The sequence below is a fragment of the Typha latifolia genome, chromosome 5 (assembly GCF_019914945.1).
Source record: "Typha latifolia isolate L0001 chromosome 5, TyphaL0001v2, whole genome shotgun sequence".
Classification (NCBI taxonomy): Eukaryota; Viridiplantae; Streptophyta; class Magnoliopsida; order Poales; family Typhaceae; genus Typha; species Typha latifolia.
Window position 1 is genome coordinate 11,926,041 of NC_133090.1, and position 19,178 is coordinate 11,945,218.

A 19,178-nucleotide genomic window follows, 5' to 3' on the forward strand; every position below is an offset into this window, starting at 1 on the left:
AATATTGAGCATATTGAAACTCTCTTAGTTCTTAGTTCTTTATTGCAGAAAAGTTTGTCACACAGAAACAAACCATGAGATAGCATTTTCCTGCATACCATCCCTAATATTCAGCAAATCAGCATAGCTACCATAATTCAACAAGTAGAGTTGCTATTGAAAGCACACAAAAAAACAGGATGTTCAATTTTTGTACATTCAGCCAGCCTAATGAGAGTTCCACCTTAATTTTCCTGAAAACTATATAGTAGAAGATTAGAGATAGAAAGACTTAACTACCATAAGAGGTGTTGAAAACTAACAAACAAAATTCCCGAGACAAATCCAACTTTAAAACGTACTTATAAAATTATTATTAGATCTGTTCCGGTCAGATGATTTCAGGGGTAATTTTAGATTAGGTATGACACATTCTCAGAAATGAAACCATTTAATGTAAGAAACCTTATGCTTCACTCGGCTAAAAGTAAAAACCAGCATTGTGGGAAATGAAATTAACATGAGCAGTAGCTTTTAGGCTGTGTGCATTAGTAGCTCATTCAACATGAATATCGTTCTTGCCAATTTAGTGATTCATGATGTAATCTCCTAATAATTACACTTTGATGACACATATCTACTTTAACAACTTCCTTCTACAAATCAATCTAATCATCCAGCCATCTATGGAGCAAACAAGGTCCTCAATGAGTTCAGCTTGCACAACAAACTATCTTCATTATTTTTTCAATAAAATAATCCAAACATTATCAAAATTATCAGAACTCTTCTGCAAACCAAGTTTTCTTGCAGGTGCAAAGACCAAAAAACATCAGGACCACATTGCAAACCAGAATTCCGAATAGGGAGAAAAAAATATAGCATAACAGGTAAGTGGCAAGACAAGATAATTTTCGGATTGCAATGTGGTCATGGCTTTTGGTTTTTGCACTTGCAATAAAATTAGGTCTGCAGATAAGCTTGAGTAAACTTGATAATATTTGGGCTTATTTTGTTGAAAGCATAGTGTCTAGAAAAGGGACCAAATAGATACAGAGAGCATCATACCTTTGAAGCTCGACAAGTGAGAACAAAAGTCAGAAGCCAACATAATTTCTTACCCAGCCAACTCTCTTATATCAGGAATACCATCAACTTTATGAGAGGTTGGGTGAAAGTAATTCTGCAGGTTATCTGGTCACAAAAGGCAGTGCTGGTGTTATATCCTTATATACATGAATCAGGGACCGGGAGCTCTCATGGTACTATAAACTATAAAGACTATATTCTGATGTGCTCAAACTTATTGCACATTAGAAACAAATAAAACGAAAGCAGAAGAAATGTGAAGTTCCAAGTGATCTAATGAAAGTGTTCATGCCTTATATGTCCTATCTTATGTTGTTGCATCAATATTGTACTTTCAGAATGCAAGAAAAGTGCTAAGTAAATTATCTGCATAAGCCCTTGATGTCAGCTGAAAAGAGAATATTACAGAATATAAGCAGTAACGTACCTGCCTTCTGCCGCTTTGTCAGCAAAGGAGACAGTATGATTTGAGAATTATAGCTCCATATTATTTGGAGAAAAAGGAAGATTGGGCTCTTGAAAGTGAATGCACTAAATGCATACATTTTTATAAAATACGCACAATTTAAATAAGAAATGTGTACAAGTATACACAAGGGCCTATTTTTACTATTTTGAAAATTAAAAGATTTTTTTTTCTGTACAAATGCCCCATCATGTAGCTGCTTAGGATATCTAAATGGTACATACAACAACAGTGCCTTGTGATAGCTATTATTTTTGCAGGATCTTGGCTTACCTCAATAATATAGATACTTGGAGCTAGCAAAATTACAAATTAATCTTTTTAATGTGCAAACTGCTGTAAGGTAAATTCACAGGATGTTGCACAGGAATATGGAAGTGGTAAATAAATTACGCATCAAAAAGACTATAAGCTATCACAACTTATATTCCAAAGAAATCTAGAATCGAGATGTACTCAGAACTGCTCTTCACCAAAGTAATACAAGTAAGGAATTCACATCAATAAATGAAGCAGGACAATGTAGCAAAATTAACAATTATTCCACATCAGCTGCGACATGAAAAATTAAAGTAGCTAAAGCAATTCAAACCCAGTATAGCAGACTACTCTCTTTGATGTCATCCTCCAAGCACTCCGTACTGCTGCTGCGGCATACCAAAACCACCATTAATGGCATAGAACGGCATCGGTATCATCATCGTCTGCGGAGCTGATCCATAACGCATCGGCGGCGGCGGCGGCGGCGGCGCTGACGACGGCGACACGTCGGCCACCGTCCCCTGCATCCGCTTCCGATACAGACGGTACTTTTGGAGGTGGCTCGCCACGTTCTCCCTCGTGAGCCCCTCCACATTCATCATCTCCATGATCGCCTTGGGCATGGCGTTCTTGATCCCCAGATGGGCCACCACCTCCACGAACCGTTTGTGGAGCTGCGGGGTCCAGACGAGGCGAGGCCGCTTCGAAGGGGCTCGATCGGGGTGGTGGTCATCATCGACGGAGGTCTCCGCAGGGGAGTCTTCGGAGGGGTCGCCAGAGGAGGGGGAGAAGAGGGTGGATACGGTGGCGCTGGACGCCCGGTGGACCTCGAGGTTCGTCCGTGGGGGCTCCGGCGGGATGCGGAAGGCGGAGGCGAGATCGGGAGGGATGAGGGACTGGGAGAGAGGGGTGAGGTCGTCGGAGCTCGGCAGGCCGATCTCCCACTCGAGGACGTGGCCGTCGTCGCAGTCGCCGGCGAAGGCGGAGGCCGTTTCCTCCGTGGAGTAGTCTCTGGTGTAGGATTCTTCGCCCATTAGGAATTAGGGTCAGGGTTCCTGGATGAGGGAGGAGGGGGGGATTACTGTTCGGAACTTGCGATGGAGAAGGTAGGAGAGAGATGAGGCGGTGGTCGATCGGTGGTGGTTAGTGTGCCTGGAGTTTTGGATATTTTGTGGAGGACAAAGTGGGTCCCGCAAAAAGAGAGGCCGAGGGCCTTTTTCAGATATTTTATATTTATCCATCCTTGTAGGATAATAAGAGTCGTCGGTAATATCCGAAATTAGATTTCATTTTGATTTTTTTTTTTTTTCTTCTTCTCCTTTTTTTTTTCATAGAAACCATTCTTACTTTAACTCTCTTCTTCTCCTCCTTCTATTTATCCTTTTATTTTGGTTGTTAGTTTTGCAATGGTCGTAATAAGGAGAGTATTTGCTTGGTTATCTAAATAATTCCATATTCAGACAGATTGGTGAAGTGTTTGCAGGAGTTTCTAGATTTCCATGCTTCTTTCCTGCTGATTTTGGTATAAATCCGGTTGCTAGCACACTGGATTTATGAAAGTGGATTGTGAGCAAGTGGGCAAGTGGATCACATTTAAAATTAGGTATTTTATAAATCACATCTTATATTTTATCTAATTTATGATTTATATTTTGTATTTAACAATTTTGTAATTTAATCCTTTATTTTTTTATTATAATTTTTATTTAACACTCTAGCGTTATTTTAACCAAATAATATCGATCAAATTACTAAAATATCCTCACTATTATTTTTCTTCCTCCGAAGAAAACATGAGTAATTTAAGTAATTATAAATTATTTTATATATTATAATAAAATATTTTTTTACTAGTATTATTTAAATTAATAAAGAGTATTTAATAAGAATTATAAGAAAAAAAAATCAGATTATAAAAATTTTAAAGACCGATGTGAATCATAAAATATTTGTAAAGTTCTCTTAAAAATATTAGAATGGAGATCCCCAGAGAATAATATCCATCTATGACCTAAGAAAAGGATCACATAGAGGCACCAGGGCCTGGACAAATCCAGAGGTCCAGAATTGGGCACATTTGTAATTCATTCCATGCAGTAATAAGCTGTTCACTTGAGCAATTACACAGAAACATCATTAAGAATGGAATCAGGAGTTCAAAAGAATCAGATGTAGAGGCATGATATCAGACATGCCAGTCAAGTACAACAGATTCAGGCTTAAATTTTTCTCGCTAGGATCAAACCTTAGTTAGTGTAAGCTGGCCTATATCGTAAGCAGAAATCAAAATTAACAAAGCAATATTGCTGGATATTAGATAATGAACAAATGTGCAACACTAGCAATTATCTAAGAACACACAAAAGTAAATATATATATATGACTCCTAAAGGACAAACATGCAGTTTGCCTATTGCTCATATCAATCAAAGTACTATTTTGAATGGAGATAATGTCTTCCAAGAGAACAACAGAATTCATCACAAAGTTTCGGAAGCAATTTAACTGGATTTGTGACCAGAATAACTATTTAGCTTCCTGAGGCCTTTGAGCAGGAATCATTTCTAAGGTTTTACTAGAAAGGAGCAGAAAACTATTTTCCTTTCCCTTTCCCTTTTCCCTGTTGCTTTTTTGCTTCTAATTTGGCTTGAATACGAGCAGCAGCAGCAGCCTTTGCTTCCTCTCTCTTCCTCTTCTCTTCCTCTTTATTTGCTGCAGTAATCTCTCTCTGTTTCTTCAGCTCCCTAATTCAATATAGCATTGTCATATAGAAGCTAAAGGCCATGTACATTAAAAAGAATACGATAAGCCACTTTCATGCAGGTGAGTCTGACACATGAAATCAAGCAACAATCCTAATCTGGTTGGGAACTAAATAGTTGACAACGACCTTTTCTCTGAGATCTGTGTACCCATCCTTTATACAACTACAGGCTATATATTATTGGGGGTTATATAAAGGCATGCACCTATAAATTTTATTGCTTGTCAATGAATTCCTTTATAACCTAGTCAAAGCAGAAAGACATCAAGAGAAGGAGCTAAAAAGCTGATATCAAAGACAAAATCAACAGAAAGTCAATAGTCTTACTCTAATCTGGCCTTTTCATCTGAAACACTACCAACAGTTGCACCTTTCCTAGGCCTGCAAGCCACCATCTCCACCTCAAAGATAAGTGTTGAACTGAAACCCAAAACCTGCTGGTATTAGCCTTTAAAAAGAATAATAAAATTGAAGAAGTATCAAGGAATGAAGGAATACAATTAAAAGAACAGATCATCACTTTGGTGGTATATCTGGAGGTGAACCTGCACTTCCATAAGCATACTCTGGCTTGCAAGTAATTTTGGCAATCTCCCCAACCTTCAAGGGTCCAAATTAGCTATAGCATACTTGTGAACACAATCAGCATAAACTAATTAGTCCGCACTGTATTTTCTACCTTCATTGTTTTTAATGCAATATCCCAGGCCTTGATAACAGTACCCTTCCCTAGCTCGAATGAGAAAATAGTGTTGTCTTCATGAGTGGTATCAAAAACTTCACCAGTTTCAGCAAGAGTACCTTCATAATGAACTGCCAAGAAGATGGTCAAGGCAAATTGCAACAATGAGTAGAGAAACAACAGTATAAAGCAGGAGGAAAGAATATCATGACATGTAACTAGATCTTTATTGCAATATCCTCGGGGCTATCAGCTAACATTTATCATTAGCAGATCAATTTATAATGATGTGCACAAATCTTGCACTAACTGAAAGAGAAACAAATGTGCTTATAAAGCTCGTAGATTAAAGGAGCTCATCCAAGTCTTAAGCATGCTCATTTTATCAGCATTGCATAGATCATGCTAGTTTCAATCGATCCCAAGTCAGATCGGCCAAAATGGATCGAAATCAACCATATCATGGCCAGCCAGATCGATACCCGATCCATATTGGGTCAGGATCGGCCATATTGATTGGATCCCACCTGATATGGATGGGATCTATTGTATACGTGTCAGATCCGACGTATCCAACTCGGGCCTATTCCAATCTCTCTCTCTCCCCCCAGACCGGTGGCACACGAGCAGATCTCGGCAACATCCTCCAACGAAGATCCGCAAGCTCGATCTTCGGTGTCCTCAGGTTAATATATTTTCTCTTTGTTCTCTCTCCAACACCCATCTCTCTTTCTCTCCAACACCCATCTCTCTTTCTCTCTCCGATTCCGACAAACCCTCCCTACTCTCTCTCTCTCTCTCTCTCTCTCTCTCTCTCTCTCTCTCTCTCTCTCTCTCTCTCTTCCTCTCTTTCTTTCCTCCACTCTCCTCCTCCCTCTCTTTCTCTTCTTATTTTTCTCTCTATCTCTATTAACAAAAAGTGAGATAGAGAGACGAGAGAGTGGAGTGTGAAGAAAATAAATCAAAAAACAAGAACTTGTCGATCGACAGTAAGAGAGAGGAAGAGAGAGAGAGAGGGAAAGAGAAAAGAGAGAGAAGAAAGGAGAAAAAATTAGGAAAAAAATTCCTTTTGGCAGTAAGAGAGAAAGGAAGGGAGAGAGAGAAAGAGAAAGGAGAGAGAGAAGAAAGGAAAAAAATTAGAAAAAAAATTCCTTTTGGCAGTAAGAGAGAGAGGAAGAGAGAGAGAAAGAAAAAGGAAAGAAAAGGGAGAGATAAGAAAGGAAAAAATCAGAATTTTTTTTAGTAAGTTAATACATTTTTTTTATTTTTAAGTTTCATATGTAAGTAATTATTATTTTATTATTTTGTTGATACCGCCGATATGCTGATCGATCCCATATCTGTTACGGAACCTTGGTGTAGATAAATATTAAAAATTCTCATGAAAATGAAATCCTAGCTCCATTGGTATTCGTTGTCTCCACATACTAGGCTCCCAAAATTAAGACAATTATGGTACAAAAACTATTAAAGAATTAAGGGCCTAGAAAAACAAAAACAATGTGAGTGTTTGGACTTGAATATAAACTATTGGGTTCCTTGGCTTTGGCGAGAAAGGTGACTAACATCACATCATCAACAGACAAAAATTATGCAATATTATAGTGGTAACTTATTCGAAAGAACTCCTAGAATATCATAAAAGCCTGAAATAAGTCCACATGCATACTAATCGGAACTCGGAAGTAATAATATTTACGAGTTACATCAAGAGAATTTCAGAAGGCAGTGATTCAAATTTAAAGTCTTCTATATTTGGCAATTGACCATGACAATGTTTGGCAAGTTTCAACAAACATTGTCATTTCCTCTTATAAAGTGCCGGTTCCTTTAGTGATTTGATTTTAAGAACTTGTAATATATAGGACAATATAGTCTGCAATTAACATTTAACTACTTCCAAGTTCACCATAAGCTCAAAGTCTTAAAAATAAGTGTAACCTGGGTCTTATATAGTGTATATTGTAATCGCATGTATTCGCTCCAGTTATACAATAATAAGAGAAATAGTGGACCCAAGGAAATCCATGGATCTATACTGACTATACATAGTGTAAACTGTTTTATATTCACATATGCAGTTCTGAAGTCTTGAATCAAAATTTACTTATGCTAAATGGTGCCGCTGGAGTTTGATTGTTGTTCCTCTTTCACATTGAGATCCCTAACATACATAATATGCATGATATTAACTTATTAAGTTCCAAGTCACATATGCAACTGAGGCTGCCTACAACTACATTAAGGAAACTCGTGTAATTATTACATGCAACCTTCAATCGGAAGATGGAAATGTTTGGTTGACCAAACTAATAACCTCCTACAGCTTGATGAATATATCATAATAAAGGTTATCTTTAGGTCATAACATCCAACAGTCTAGCTAAAGTTTCTCTTTTTGCGATAGTTGAGAGGGAAAAACCCTACATTTGAATGCATGGGATATACTTGGACCACCTGGGGACATAACCCCAACTTCACTTCTTGGATCTCAGTGAAAGTACATAAGTGCTGCTCCCTTGCTATCACATTGATCCTACCAAATATTTATTTGTGAAAACTCAATGTTTCTCATTAAAGCTTCTCATAACTGTTCCTTTTCCTTGTTAATCAAGTTTACATAAGTTAAGGTCAATTCAGAAAGAAAAAAAAAAAAAAAACCTAAAATCCATTTTACATTTTTACTCGCAAGAAAGTAAGGGGAACAAAACTTTACTATCAGAGGGGAGCAAAACTTTACTATTAGTTAGTTATCAATGATTAATGTTGGAAAATGCAGATCAGATCTATATTACCAATTTAACATAATTTTCTGCTTTATTTGAAAAAAAATGGGTAGTTCTCAATACCATCAACAAGGGAAAGGTTCTCTGATGGAGTAATAGCATCATCTTTTGCTTTCTTGATAACTCTCTTCAGTACACCTCCATCCCCAGTTAAATCTATGACCTCAGCCATTGATGCCTCTTTCTATATGCTGTCGAAGAGACACCTGAAAAGAGAAAGTAAAAGAAGAAGAAATCCACATGCATAATTGAGCTCACATAGGGCTGGCCTAAAATGGACATACAAAGCATGAAAGTTAATTAGCATTTTCTAGGATTCTGAGATGGAAGCGAATAACTGCACTATTCAAGTCCAAGGATGCAGAATATAGTTTTCATCTGTCTGTCATTTGTTTCAGACAAGATATCAGAATTTACAAGTAGAAAAAAATCCACCGATATGATGTTCCCAACAGGCTAGTCCTTATTATCTCAACCAAGATATCATAATAGACAATTTTGGTTGGTTCTCATTATAGCTCTAATACAAAGTGAAGATGGAGAAGATTAATTACTTACCAAAAAGAAGGATCTAAAATGGTAAAAAGAAAAAGAAAAAGAAAAAAACGGAAGAAATACGTTATGCTACCACATGACTTCTCGATTGTATAGGCTATACAAGCTTTCAGGTGAGAAATTCTATAGAGTTCCCAATAAAAAAAAAAAGTGAGAACTCAACTTCCAGTTTCTCTACCTATTCACGTCCAATTGTCCACCGGATCAATGCTATCAACTGGACAATTTGATTTCTGTGTCAATTTCTGTTCAAGACACTAGTTTCATACTCTCATCTTGACTAGGTCTTAACTAAATCAACAATCCAGTTGAATTCTATCCAATTGTAAACAAACGAAGCCAATTCCAAACTCCAACTAAATTTGACTTCTATGCAGAAGGAATCAACCCCACTCCATTAATATTTGCTTCCAAATAAAAAAAATCACAATCTACGGCATATCTACGAAAATGCAGAATAAAGCACTAATTCCAGAGAAGCAAAAGAGAAAGGACGGAGAGAAGGACAAAGACTAATCACCTCAAGCTCGAAGTACACATTCCAAGACGATCGACTACGAATTTCCGCTGAGATGAGGGCAATGGAGGAGGCGACGCAGAGGTACAAAAAGATAAAACTTTTTTTGGACCCAGACCCTCTATATTCTTCTTAGGGTTAATTGCAGGTCTTTGGTCTTTTAGCTCTATTAAAAAAAACAGCACTTTTTTAAATAGATTAACTATCACGGTTTAACAAAGAAAGAACTCAACTAGTGTCGGAGAGCAAAAGCTGCACTATAGATATAAATAATTTTATAAATTAATATTATTATGAAGTAAAATAATAATTTGCTAATTTTCTTTTCCTCCTCTTCTCTTTCCAAAAATATTTTTTATACTGATATAATTTTTTTATACAAATATAATAAATAAATATAAATATAAAACTTATTCCACAATTGAACTCTAATAAGACCCTAGCAAGAAGTCTAGTTCTTTCATTCTATCAACTGTCTTTGTAGTCAGTCCGGCAGCTCGATAGAAGGCAACCACAGGAGTAGTAGTAGATAATATGTTTGTCGAGTCCAATTGTTGCATGAGTAGTCATCAGTTTTTGATCAAACTAGTCCTGCTAAATATTTATTTTATAAGTCTAGTATATTTTAAATTCTGAATACGAGATTATATATTTTTAAAAACTCGCTGAACTAATCAGCAACTTTTAAATATCTTATATAAAAAATTTAAATTCTCTAAACAAAATTGTCTAAGAGCAAGGAAAAGATTTCTTTATAAATCGTGAAATTAAAAATGAATTATATAAAATAAAGTTTTCTTAAAACTTAATAAATTTGTAGAGAACTAAATTTTTTTTTATAAGTCGTTGATTTAGTTAGTATGAAAGTCCCTAAAGGAGTATAAAATCCTATTTCATGATTTTGGTACACATATGCAAAAAAAAACAAAAAAAAAAGCTTTTACCCTTTTGAAAACCCAAAGTCTATGGAATTCAATTGATTTAAAATTTTACTTTTTTCATACTTTCAGATTTGCACCATTAAATCTAGATGGAATTTATTTGCACTTTTCTTAATTCCTTCCAAACATTAGATTGATTTCATTTCAATTTCATTATCTTTCAAATAACCAAATTTCCATTAATTATCTGATCATATTCTTTTGCTTTCCCTTAGATAGAACTTGATGGGGGGGGGGAAGTCAAAAGGTACACAAATCGATCAGTTTTCATATATGAAGTCAAACTTCGATCATAGGTGTAAAAAAAATTAGGATACCATCAGCTCATCTAAATTGTCATAACATAATGTATAAAATATCACATATCTTTATATCATTGATAAAAAAAATTAGTAGTTCTGCCCTGATTGAGATTGTGATACATTTTGAAACAGGACAGTCATGGTTGAATTGGATGTTCATCCTTTCACTGACTTACAGATTCAGATATTAATTTGAGCACCTTGCTATCACCTTTGATGTCAAAAAAGGACATTCAGTCATTCAGAGCTAGCATTATGCATTAGCAACCTAGTCTTCAATCTTCTCACACAGCCAATTTTCTTAGGAATCAGTAGCCCGCTCTACCTTAAACCTTGGCATATCAAATAAATCTCTCTTGAGCAAGATCTTGTTGCCTTAGGCCGCAACCACGATACTTTCTTAAATCGGGGTTTGCAAAATTTACCAAAACCTGCAGCAAATCAACCAATTGAATGCCAAATAAATTATGTATAGTTTAATATCACTTTCATATTTTGAGAATGTATAATAAAGAAACTAATGGAAAAAGAAGACGACCACTTTTATACTTTTGAGAATGGAAAAGGACCTGGTGTATCTTCACTTTCAAGAAACTTAATCACAATGTTGCCCCCCGGTCTTAGAATACCGTCATCATCAGCATCAGGCTCTGAACTGCTCAGAAACTTCTCTATATTGGTATCATCCGCTGAACCAGGTAAATGAACCCTGCCAACAGCCAACGAGAGTGCTCGCATACCCAGTTCACAGGATAAAGCCGCATCTCTTGTCGTTATCCCTGAAACCACTGGACACATATCTGATAATACAACAGAAAAACCCCTTTCCTGGAACACAATAGATTACCAAGTTGTAAGCACCAACAGTCTCAATACTTAAAACTGACAAGGAAGAGCTGATTACTACCAGTATGTACAGATATCCAGGATTAAAATAGAATATAGCATTAATCTTCCACATAACACCACTAGGATTTGTACATCAAGCAAGCAAAGCAACAAACTGGCAGAGGAGGTAACCTTTTTCTTCTTTAGAAGAGCTCAGAGGCTGAGAGTTTTTCCCTAATGTATGTAATAAAGATTAAGGGCAATGTAGAATAGAATCATAGAGTACCATACAACAAAAAAATGTGGCTAGAATGATTAAAAATAAACAAAAATAGATGTATACATGAGTGAGGTTAATGTCTTTATCTGGTATATCTTAGTTGTACCTATGTAAAATTAATTGATACGTCATAGTAAAGCTCTGCAATATGGTGATATAGCTTTTGTGTCTTCCAGTATTTATTGTCACTCATTTAGTGATCCAATGATCAGTGTAAGATGTTCCTCCACAACCAACTCCAAATCTGGTGCTTAGGCTCTTTAGATGCCCCAAGCCATAATGAATGGAGCGAATTTAGATTAATTTGATTTGAACATTTCCTTTTTTTCTAGTGCTAATGGATAATAGCATTGCAAATCCAGCTGATTAATGTAAAGAATTCTCTGTCTTAGTTATGCACTTAGCAAGTGATATTAACAAACTAAACTCTTTATATCAGTTTCATCATATACTACAAGGTGAAACCTGAGGAGATAGCGTCTTAGCTTGCTTCTTCAGTAGAGACATCACATCAGCACAGAGAGTTCTCACTCTGGAGTCGCAATGAGAAGAAGGAACCTTCACCTTCTGCTCTGCAACCAGCATCAAAACCGACCAATTAAACCATAAAACAAATGATATCATCATCCACCAATTACTAACAAACTTCACGAAGCATTTCGCCATCTTTTCACATTTAGTTTCTACTCAGATTTACCTTAAGATCAATACCCACAACTGCACCACCCTTCTCCAGAGGACCCAAGTTTTGGCAAGCCACCTATATGCAAATGACAGTAAAAAAATCACCTTTTTTTTTCTTTTAAACAAAGGGAACTCAACTCCTAGAAAAAATGGAGTTTTTAACAGATGGGTACTTGAAGCCAAGCACCAGGAGCACAGCCAAGGTCGAGGACAGAGGACCCAGGAGCTATCAACTTGAACTGCTTCTGTATCTCGATTAGCTGCAGAATAAGATAGACCTATGCATGGATAAGCCGGAAAAAGAAGGAAAAAAAAAAAGAAACCAACTTTGATACTGAAACAGCTATTGACCTTGAAGGCAGAACGGGCAACGTAACCGAGGCGCTGGGCCTCGCGGTAGAAGAAATCCGGCGATCCGACGCCGCTCATCTCCTCTTCCACGAGAGCTCAGAAGCTGCACTGGGGGGTAACTCGGCCATGGGAGGGGAGATGCTTAAAACCCTAGTCAAGTTTTCTTAGTAGATTGCCTGCAGATCTAGTTGTAGGAAACTGGATACATCTGAGCTGCTTACCAGAAGAAAACAGGCCCATTTATTATTAAATAAACATTCCTGCATCCGGGTCCTCATACGATCAACTACCACTGCGTAACTCAAACTCTTCTACCTCTCCTCTCTGCCTCCGACTCCACCCTTTTTTTTCACTATAAAAAAAAAAAAAACCCGACTCCTTCCTCCTCATCTCCGGTCCCCCTTCTCCGCCGAGGTTTTCCATCGAATCTTCTCTCTCTCTAGGATTTACCACTCTATGCACCATTCAATCGAAGCATGAGTTTTTCCAGCCTCGGGCGCTCTCTATCGCGATCTGCTCGCACCCGATCCCAAAACGTAAGATAATTTCTTCTTTCGTAATCGTTTCTTTGAACAGTAAAATCTAAACTGTTATGCTTTTTAGGGTTCTCTTTTGGGTGGATTTGGTGCAAGGAATGGCCTTTTGATCGAAATCCCTGTGCCGTCTTCCTGCTCTCGATGCGGTAATGACGGGTTACGGTTTCTTAGAAGCTATTTGACTTCCATTGGAGCGGATAAGGTTGTTGCGGCAGGGAATCAACTGGGAAACTGTCGGTTTCTGCTAGCGAACCCTAGTTTTAGGCGATTTTTTTCCAATGAATCTCCAGATAAGAAGAGTAAGTTTGTGCGTTGTCAAGGTTTTACCAAGTTTTGATTAAAAAAAAGCTAATTTTTATTTGGTTTTTGTAGATTATGAGAAATACTACCCAAAAGAGAAGGAGGAAACTCCCAGAGGGAATCAGAATAATAAATCAGATTCAAAGGGTATGAAGCCTTTTATATTTCATTCTTCAATGTTGTATCTGAATTCTCGTGTATACACTATAAGTATGTTTTGGTACCACTTGATGTTATACTTGCCCAGGTAATAAATTGACACTTAACTTCTGAATAGTTTGCCAGTGGTTAATCACAATGGTTAGGGACTCTGTTTGTCATTTTATCTTATTTTTGTTTTAACATACTTAATTTAAGTGGATAATAGAAAATATAAATGAAGTTTAAACTTTAAAGTGAACCGATTAGATTTAGAGAGGAGTTTTATAGGACAGTATAAATCCCCTTTTTCTATGTTGGAGCAAGATGTTTAGAAGTTAAAGATTGAACTGCGAATAAGGTTATAATATTTTACAATTGCATTCCGTCTTTCTCTTTGGCTTACGTATTCCTCTAGGAAGTATGTAACTCCTTATCTTAAAAGGTACAAACTTTCCTGTTATTGCCTCCCAATCTGAAATAACTTTGAAGTGTTGCTCCTTGATTGGATAATCTAAACTGCAAACAATGGATGTTAATTCTACCTGCTGATTGGCTTTATACTTTTACATATTTCATGACAAAGGGCTCTCTTGTTTATTTTCAACATGTTAGGAGAACTTATAGATGGTTGGATTGTTTTCTCATACAATATTAGAATCTTGTGACTCTTTCCATCTTATCAAATATGAATTTTGCTCCAAGAGGACAACAATGTTGAGATGGATGAGTGATGTCAATACATGCTCAAGATGCTCAACCATTAGGAAGTGTTTGGACTACATTTCAAATAGGACTGTCACTAGTTGCTCTGTTTGATTCAGGGAGGTGTCATGCCTAAATAGTACAGAAGTTTCTCAACTAGATGTTTTTTCTTGATAGACCACATCCTTAGACATGCTTTTTCTTGATAGACGACATCCTTAGGCATGCTTTTTACATGAACTAGCATGCCACTGATACATCCTTGACCATTGTCATGAGTTAATGAAGTAAACTATCCTTCGGTTGCAATAGAGTTTAAATTTCATGCCACAAATTCATAATCTCATTTCTTTTTCTCTTCTGCAGAAGATTCAAGTACTGATGATCAATGGAATTTCCAGGAGAATTTAATGAAGCAATTGCAGAATTACCTTGCTCCTCTTATATTTATTGGCCTCTTGCTTTCATCTTTATCTGGTGGTTCATTTAAGGAGAAAGAGGTCAGTGTTATTTTATTTATGTTTTTTGTAATTACTGAGTACCTTTTCTCTGTCTACTGTTCAAATGATTGGGTGTGGATCAGGTGCATGGAATGCATTAGTATTATATTAGTGCCATAATATTTGGGTGCTGTCATTTCCAGATTAGCTTTCAAGAGTTCAAAAATAAACTGCTGGAACCTGGTTTAGTCGATCACATTGTTGTATCCAACAAATCAGTTGCAAAAGTTTATGTCAAGAGCTTGCCTCCACCAATCAATCAAACCCAGGACAATGAATTTCAGGGTGCAACAACAGATATTCCTGCTCGACAAGCTCCTAGTCAATACAAGTACTACTTCAATATTGGAAGTGTGGAATCTTTTGAGGAAAAATTAGAGGAAGCCCAAGAAGCTTTGGGTATAGATCCCCATGACCATGTCCCTGTAACTTATCTCTCGGAAGTTGTTTGGTACCAGGAATTGCTGAAATTTGCTCCTACAGCCTTCCTTGTTGGACTTATGTATCTAATGGGTAGAAGAATCCAAGGTGGTTTTAGTGGTGGTGGTGGTGCCAGAAAGGGAAACCGTGGAATATTTAACATTGGAAAGGCTCACGTGACAAAGATGGATAAGAACTCTAAAAATAAGGTTGGGCTTTTATTCCATTCATATTCTCATTCAGGTTGTTTAATTCTTGTTGTCACTTCTGCTGTTGTTGAAATTCTCTTAGAAACATAGTTGTCTATTCAATTGGATAAGAATATTGTATTAAAATATTCAAAGTTTTTCTATACTGTTTATAAACTGCAGATAAGTTTCAGTTTGCATGAATCATCTCATTATATGAGCATTCTTCACATGCATGGATTTGCCAGTTTAGATTCTAGAATTTATGCTTGTCTGATTTTTTATATACTTTTTCAGGAAGATAAGAAAAAACAAACTTGTTATGTCATGTCTTTCTCACAGAATATTTCCATATGTGATCCAGGTATATTTTAAGGACGTCGCTGGTTGTGATGAAGCCAAACAGGAAATCATGGAGTTTGTCCATTTCCTTAAAAATCCCAAGAAGTATGAGGAATTAGGAGCAAAAATTCCCAAAGGTGCTCTTCTTGTAGGTCCTCCTGGCACAGGAAAGACTCTTCTTGCGAAAGCAACTGCAGGGGAATCCTCTGTGCCCTTTTTGTCTATTTCTGGTTCAGACTTCATGGAAATGTTTGTCGGTGTTGGACCCTCCAGAGTGAGAAACTTGTTTCAAGAAGCTAGACAGTGTGCACCTAGTATAATTTTTATTGATGAAATTGATGCAATTGGTCGGGCAAGAGGCCGAGGAGGTTTCTCAGGTTCAAATGATGAACGTGAAAGCACCCTAAACCAGTTGCTTGTAGAGATGGATGGATTTGGAACAACTGCTGGAGTTGTTGTACTTGCTGGTACCAATAGGCCGGATATCTTGGATAAGGCTTTGCTAAGGCCTGGTCGGTTTGACCGTCAAATAACAATTGATAAACCTGATATAAAGGGTCGTGACCAGATATTCCAAATATATCTTAAAAAGATCAGACTGGATAATGAGCCCTTGTTTTACTCTCAAAGACTAGCTGCCCTTACGCCTGGGTTTGCTGGAGCTGATATTGCAAATGTTTGTAATGAAGCTGCCTTGATAGCTGTGAGAAGTGAGGAAACACATGTTACAATGCAGCATTTTGAGGCTGCTATTGATAGGATTGTTGGTGGTTTGGAGAAGAAAAATAGGGTAAGTTTCCATCATATTCAGTTTGACCTCTCCATAAACTATTGTCGAAACATATATGCATAAACATGTATATATATATGCACATATGGAGTAATATTGTAGCTTACAAACTTTTGTAGCTCTCCTGTTGTCTTTCTCCATATTAATATTTCTGCTATTGTGATTGTGGAACAGCACAAGGAATGCTATTTAGTAAGTTTATGCTTGTCTTTTTTAGTTTTTTTTAAGTCATATTGCTGCTATTATTTGTATGGAGCAACTCTCAGAATGCTATTTGCAAGTATATACTATCAGATTGTCTTGATAGATATCTCACTCTAGCATGGCTTACTGACTTTACATATACTTCTCTCATGCTCAGCATGAGTTGGACAGTGCTAGACGTTTTCTACTCTCATTGACTGATTTAAAGGGAGAGATTAAGTTTTAAAATTCATCCTAGATAATGTTTGCCTTATTATAAAATTGTTGTCTTATCTAGGTTTGAGTCTGTCAAATGTTTCCAGGCTGCTGTATTGGCTAAGTCATATGTCACCCTTTTCAGGTTATCAGCAAGCTGGAACGCCGAACTGTTGCCTACCATGAATCGGGCCATGCTGTTGCTGGATGGTTTTTAGAACATGCAGAGCCCCTCCTTAAAGTTACAATTGTTCCTCGTGGAACTGCAGCTCTGGGTTTTGCTCAATACGTCCCAAATGAGAACCTTCTTATGACCAAAGAGCAGCTCTTTGACATGACATGTATGACATTAGGTGGTCGTGCATCTGAAGAGGTTAAGTAGTCTATATTGTTTTTTGTTGAGTAATTGATAAATAAAATTTTACATGGGCATGTAGTGTTGCATTGTGTGTGTAACTGCATGCTTTTTTTGGAACTTTTGTTTACACAAACATTTTCCTGATTCAGTACATCCCAAAAATTAATTCTTAATTACTGTTTTTCAGGTTTTCCTATTTAAAAGAGAATATTTTCTCAAAAAAAGAAAGAAAGAAAGAGTACCATAGAGATGATTGAATGGGAAAGATTGTGCTCTTTATTTATCTTCAATTTTCACAGGTTCCTGTTGGAAATATATTTTATGTTGCTTTCTTTGATCACGGATAGTTCTGCGCAAATGTTTCCACCTTGATCACAACAAACCACAGAAATTCATTTCAGACTAAACATATTAATGTCACTCTTTTACATGGTGCCCCCTGCTGATATTCGATATTCTGCTGCTCATTCCTTTTTCTGGTTAACATTTCTCTGTTACATCTTCATACATTTATGAAAGCAGATTGTTTGGTAGCATAGGAATCCTGGCCTTCATGTTGGTTAAAAACATTTTTGTGTGAAGACTGATTATGTCCATCTGAAAGAAGGCTATGCACCCAATTAAGCTGTTTGTTGATTTTGAAGAATATATTGAAACTTCTGCATATCTTTCTTTCTCTGTCCCATTTATTTATGGCATAATTTCATTTTTGCTTGCAAATTAATGGAGATCATGAAATTCTAGAGAGTTGTTAATTTTAATGTCATTCATAAGGATACAAGTTGATGTTTTCATTGAATTGGTCTCCAGATCTTGCTTGGGAGGATATCTACTGGTGCTCAGAACGACCTGGAGAAGGTGACCAAGATGACTTATGCTCAGGTTGCAGTCTATGGCTTCAGCAACAAGGTTGGGCTCCTTTCCTTTCCTCAGAGAGAGGATGGTTATGAAATGAGCAAGCCCTACAGCAGCAAGACTGGAGCCATCATCGACAGCGAGGTGAGAGAATGGGTCGCTAAAGCCTATGAAAGAACCATCAAGCTAATAAAGGAGCACAAGGACCATGTTGTCCAGATTGCAGAGCTGCTGCTCGAGAAGGAAGTTCTTCACCAGGATGATTTGGTCCGCGTACTGGGAGAACGGCCATTCAAATCAAATGAGCCAACAAATTATGATACATTCAAGCTAGGGTTCCAAGATGAAGAGCAAAATAAGGGCCAAGAACCCACAGAAGGTGCTGCAATAGCAGATGGTGAATCACCACCGCTTACCGACGATGTTGTGCCGACGTAACAGGGATAATGTCGTGCTTGTACAGTATTTATTCTTGGTTTTCCTTGCAGCTCAACATATTGTCAGAATGAACATCCACATTTGAATCACACTTTTTTTAGGTGTAATGAGGAATAGTTATAGTTTAGAAACTAACCTAAATGTTGAGTTGGGCTCGCAGTATGACCTAATAATGTGAATAGGGATTCTCTTTCTTTTCTTATTCTTTTTATATATATATTTGATTCTAGAAAAGCTTTCGAAATATCATGGCCACCCTCATAATTCCTGTCTCAATATCTTTTGGCTCAGAATTAATGGTGATAAATTTTTTTCCCCGGGCAATAGGAAAATCTGGATGTGGGTGTCAGATGAATTATCTTTGAATTGCTCATTTTTTGCAAGCCTGACGAAAATTTATGACGTCAACTAGTTTATCCAGATCAACATTTATATACGTGTGAATCAAAGAAAGAAAGCAAACACAAAAGCATATATTTTGCCGATTAAACTTATTATTAATAGGGTCTAATTTATTATAGTCATAATTAATATTTTTTAAAATACTGATTAGTTCAGTATTTTTATCTTTAGATATTTTTTTATCTTAAAAATTAAGTATATATATATATATATATAACATTAATCAGTTTAATATTTTTATTAGAACTGCAGTGAATTAAATTATATTTAATAATAAATTTAATGAGTAGCCTATTTCGGTAAAAGAAATTTAGAACAGGGG

At 36.7% G+C, this 19,178-nt stretch overlaps 4 protein-coding genes across 6 annotated transcripts; 1 reads left to right on the forward strand and 3 right to left on the reverse strand.

Moving 5' to 3' along the window:
- Nucleotides 1–1,937: 1,937 nt before the first annotated feature.
- On the reverse strand, nucleotides 1,938–2,938 carry LOC140789753 (transcription factor BOA-like). Its single transcript, XM_073139570.1, has one exon. The coding sequence runs from the start codon at nucleotides 2,827–2,829 to the stop codon at nucleotides 2,155–2,157; it is 675 nt and encodes a 224-aa protein (XP_072995671.1). The 5' UTR covers nucleotides 2,830–2,938; the 3' UTR covers nucleotides 1,938–2,154.
- Nucleotides 2,939–4,140: 1,202 nt separating this feature from the next.
- Nucleotides 4,141–9,329, reverse strand: LOC140788328 (peptidyl-prolyl cis-trans isomerase FKBP20-1). The gene is made up of 6 exons (XM_073137537.1): nucleotides 9,103–9,329; nucleotides 8,091–8,233; nucleotides 5,239–5,372; nucleotides 5,080–5,159; nucleotides 4,887–4,979; nucleotides 4,141–4,539 (listed from the first exon to the last, which is right to left on the reverse strand). Exons 2-6 carry the CDS (start codon nucleotides 8,197–8,199, stop codon nucleotides 4,389–4,391), a joined length of 567 nt encoding a protein of 188 aa, XP_072993638.1. The 5' UTR covers nucleotides 8,200–8,233; nucleotides 9,103–9,329; the 3' UTR covers nucleotides 4,141–4,388.
- Nucleotides 9,330–10,387: 1,058 nt separating this feature from the next.
- LOC140788327 (uncharacterized) lies at nucleotides 10,388–12,626 on the reverse strand. 2 transcript variants are annotated; one of them, XM_073137536.1, is made up of 6 exons: nucleotides 12,486–12,626; nucleotides 12,308–12,394; nucleotides 12,148–12,210; nucleotides 11,916–12,017; nucleotides 10,892–11,170; nucleotides 10,388–10,773 (listed from the first exon to the last, which is right to left on the reverse strand). In XM_073137536.1, exons 1-6 carry the CDS (start codon nucleotides 12,561–12,563, stop codon nucleotides 10,684–10,686), a joined length of 699 nt encoding a protein of 232 aa, XP_072993637.1. In that variant the 5' UTR covers nucleotides 12,564–12,626; the 3' UTR covers nucleotides 10,388–10,683. The 2 variants fall into 2 exon arrangements, with proteins under 2 accessions (XP_072993637.1, XP_072993636.1); XM_073137535.1 differs by having other exon boundaries at nucleotides 10,912–11,170; nucleotides 12,486–12,625.
- Nucleotides 12,627–12,817: 191 nt separating this feature from the next.
- Nucleotides 12,818–18,698, forward strand: LOC140788325 (ATP-dependent zinc metalloprotease FTSH 8, mitochondrial-like). Of its 2 annotated transcripts, none has more exons than XM_073137533.1 (8): nucleotides 12,818–13,021; nucleotides 13,089–13,320; nucleotides 13,394–13,468; nucleotides 14,531–14,664; nucleotides 14,808–15,293; nucleotides 15,637–16,404; nucleotides 16,949–17,176; nucleotides 17,972–18,698. In XM_073137533.1, exons 1-8 carry the CDS (start codon nucleotides 12,962–12,964, stop codon nucleotides 18,452–18,454), a joined length of 2,466 nt encoding a protein of 821 aa, XP_072993634.1. In that variant the 5' UTR covers nucleotides 12,818–12,961; the 3' UTR covers nucleotides 18,455–18,698. The 2 variants fall into 2 exon arrangements, with proteins under 2 accessions (XP_072993634.1, XP_072993635.1); XM_073137534.1 differs by having other exon boundaries at nucleotides 12,830–13,021; nucleotides 16,949–17,144.
- Nucleotides 18,699–19,178: the final 480 nt, after the last annotated feature.

Coding starts and splice junctions, on each gene's coding strand:
- LOC140789753 (XM_073139570.1), bottom strand. CDS start 2,829: ATGGGCGAAGAATCCTACACCAGAGACTACTCCACGGAGGAAACGGCC.
- LOC140788328 (XM_073137537.1), bottom strand. CDS start 8,199: ATGGCTGAGGTCATAGATTTAACTGGGGATGGAGGTGTACTGAAGAGA. Junction 5,160..5,238: donor TTGCATTAAAAACAATGAAG/GTAGAAAATACA, acceptor GGACCCTTGAAG/GTTGGGGAGATTGCCAAAAT. Junction 4,540..4,886: donor GATGAAAAGGCCAGATTAGA/GTAAGACTATTG, acceptor ATATTGAATTAG/GGAGCTGAAGAAACAGAGAG.
- LOC140788327 (XM_073137536.1), bottom strand. CDS start 12,563: ATGAGCGGCGTCGGATCGCCGGATTTCTTCTACCGCGAGGCCCAGCGC. Junction 12,395..12,485: donor TTGCCCGTTCTGCCTTCAAG/GTCAATAGCTGT, acceptor CTTATTCTGCAG/CTAATCGAGATACAGAAGCA. Junction 12,211..12,307: donor CTCCTGGTGCTTGGCTTCAA/GTACCCATCTGT, acceptor ATTTGCATATAG/GTGGCTTGCCAAAACTTGGG.
- LOC140788325 (XM_073137533.1), top strand. CDS start 12,962: ATGAGTTTTTCCAGCCTCGGGCGCTCTCTATCGCGATCTGCTCGCACC. Junction 13,022..13,088: donor CTCGCACCCGATCCCAAAAC/GTAAGATAATTT, acceptor TATGCTTTTTAG/GGTTCTCTTTTGGGTGGATT. Junction 14,665..14,807: donor GTTCATTTAAGGAGAAAGAG/GTCAGTGTTATT, acceptor TGTCATTTCCAG/ATTAGCTTTCAAGAGTTCAA.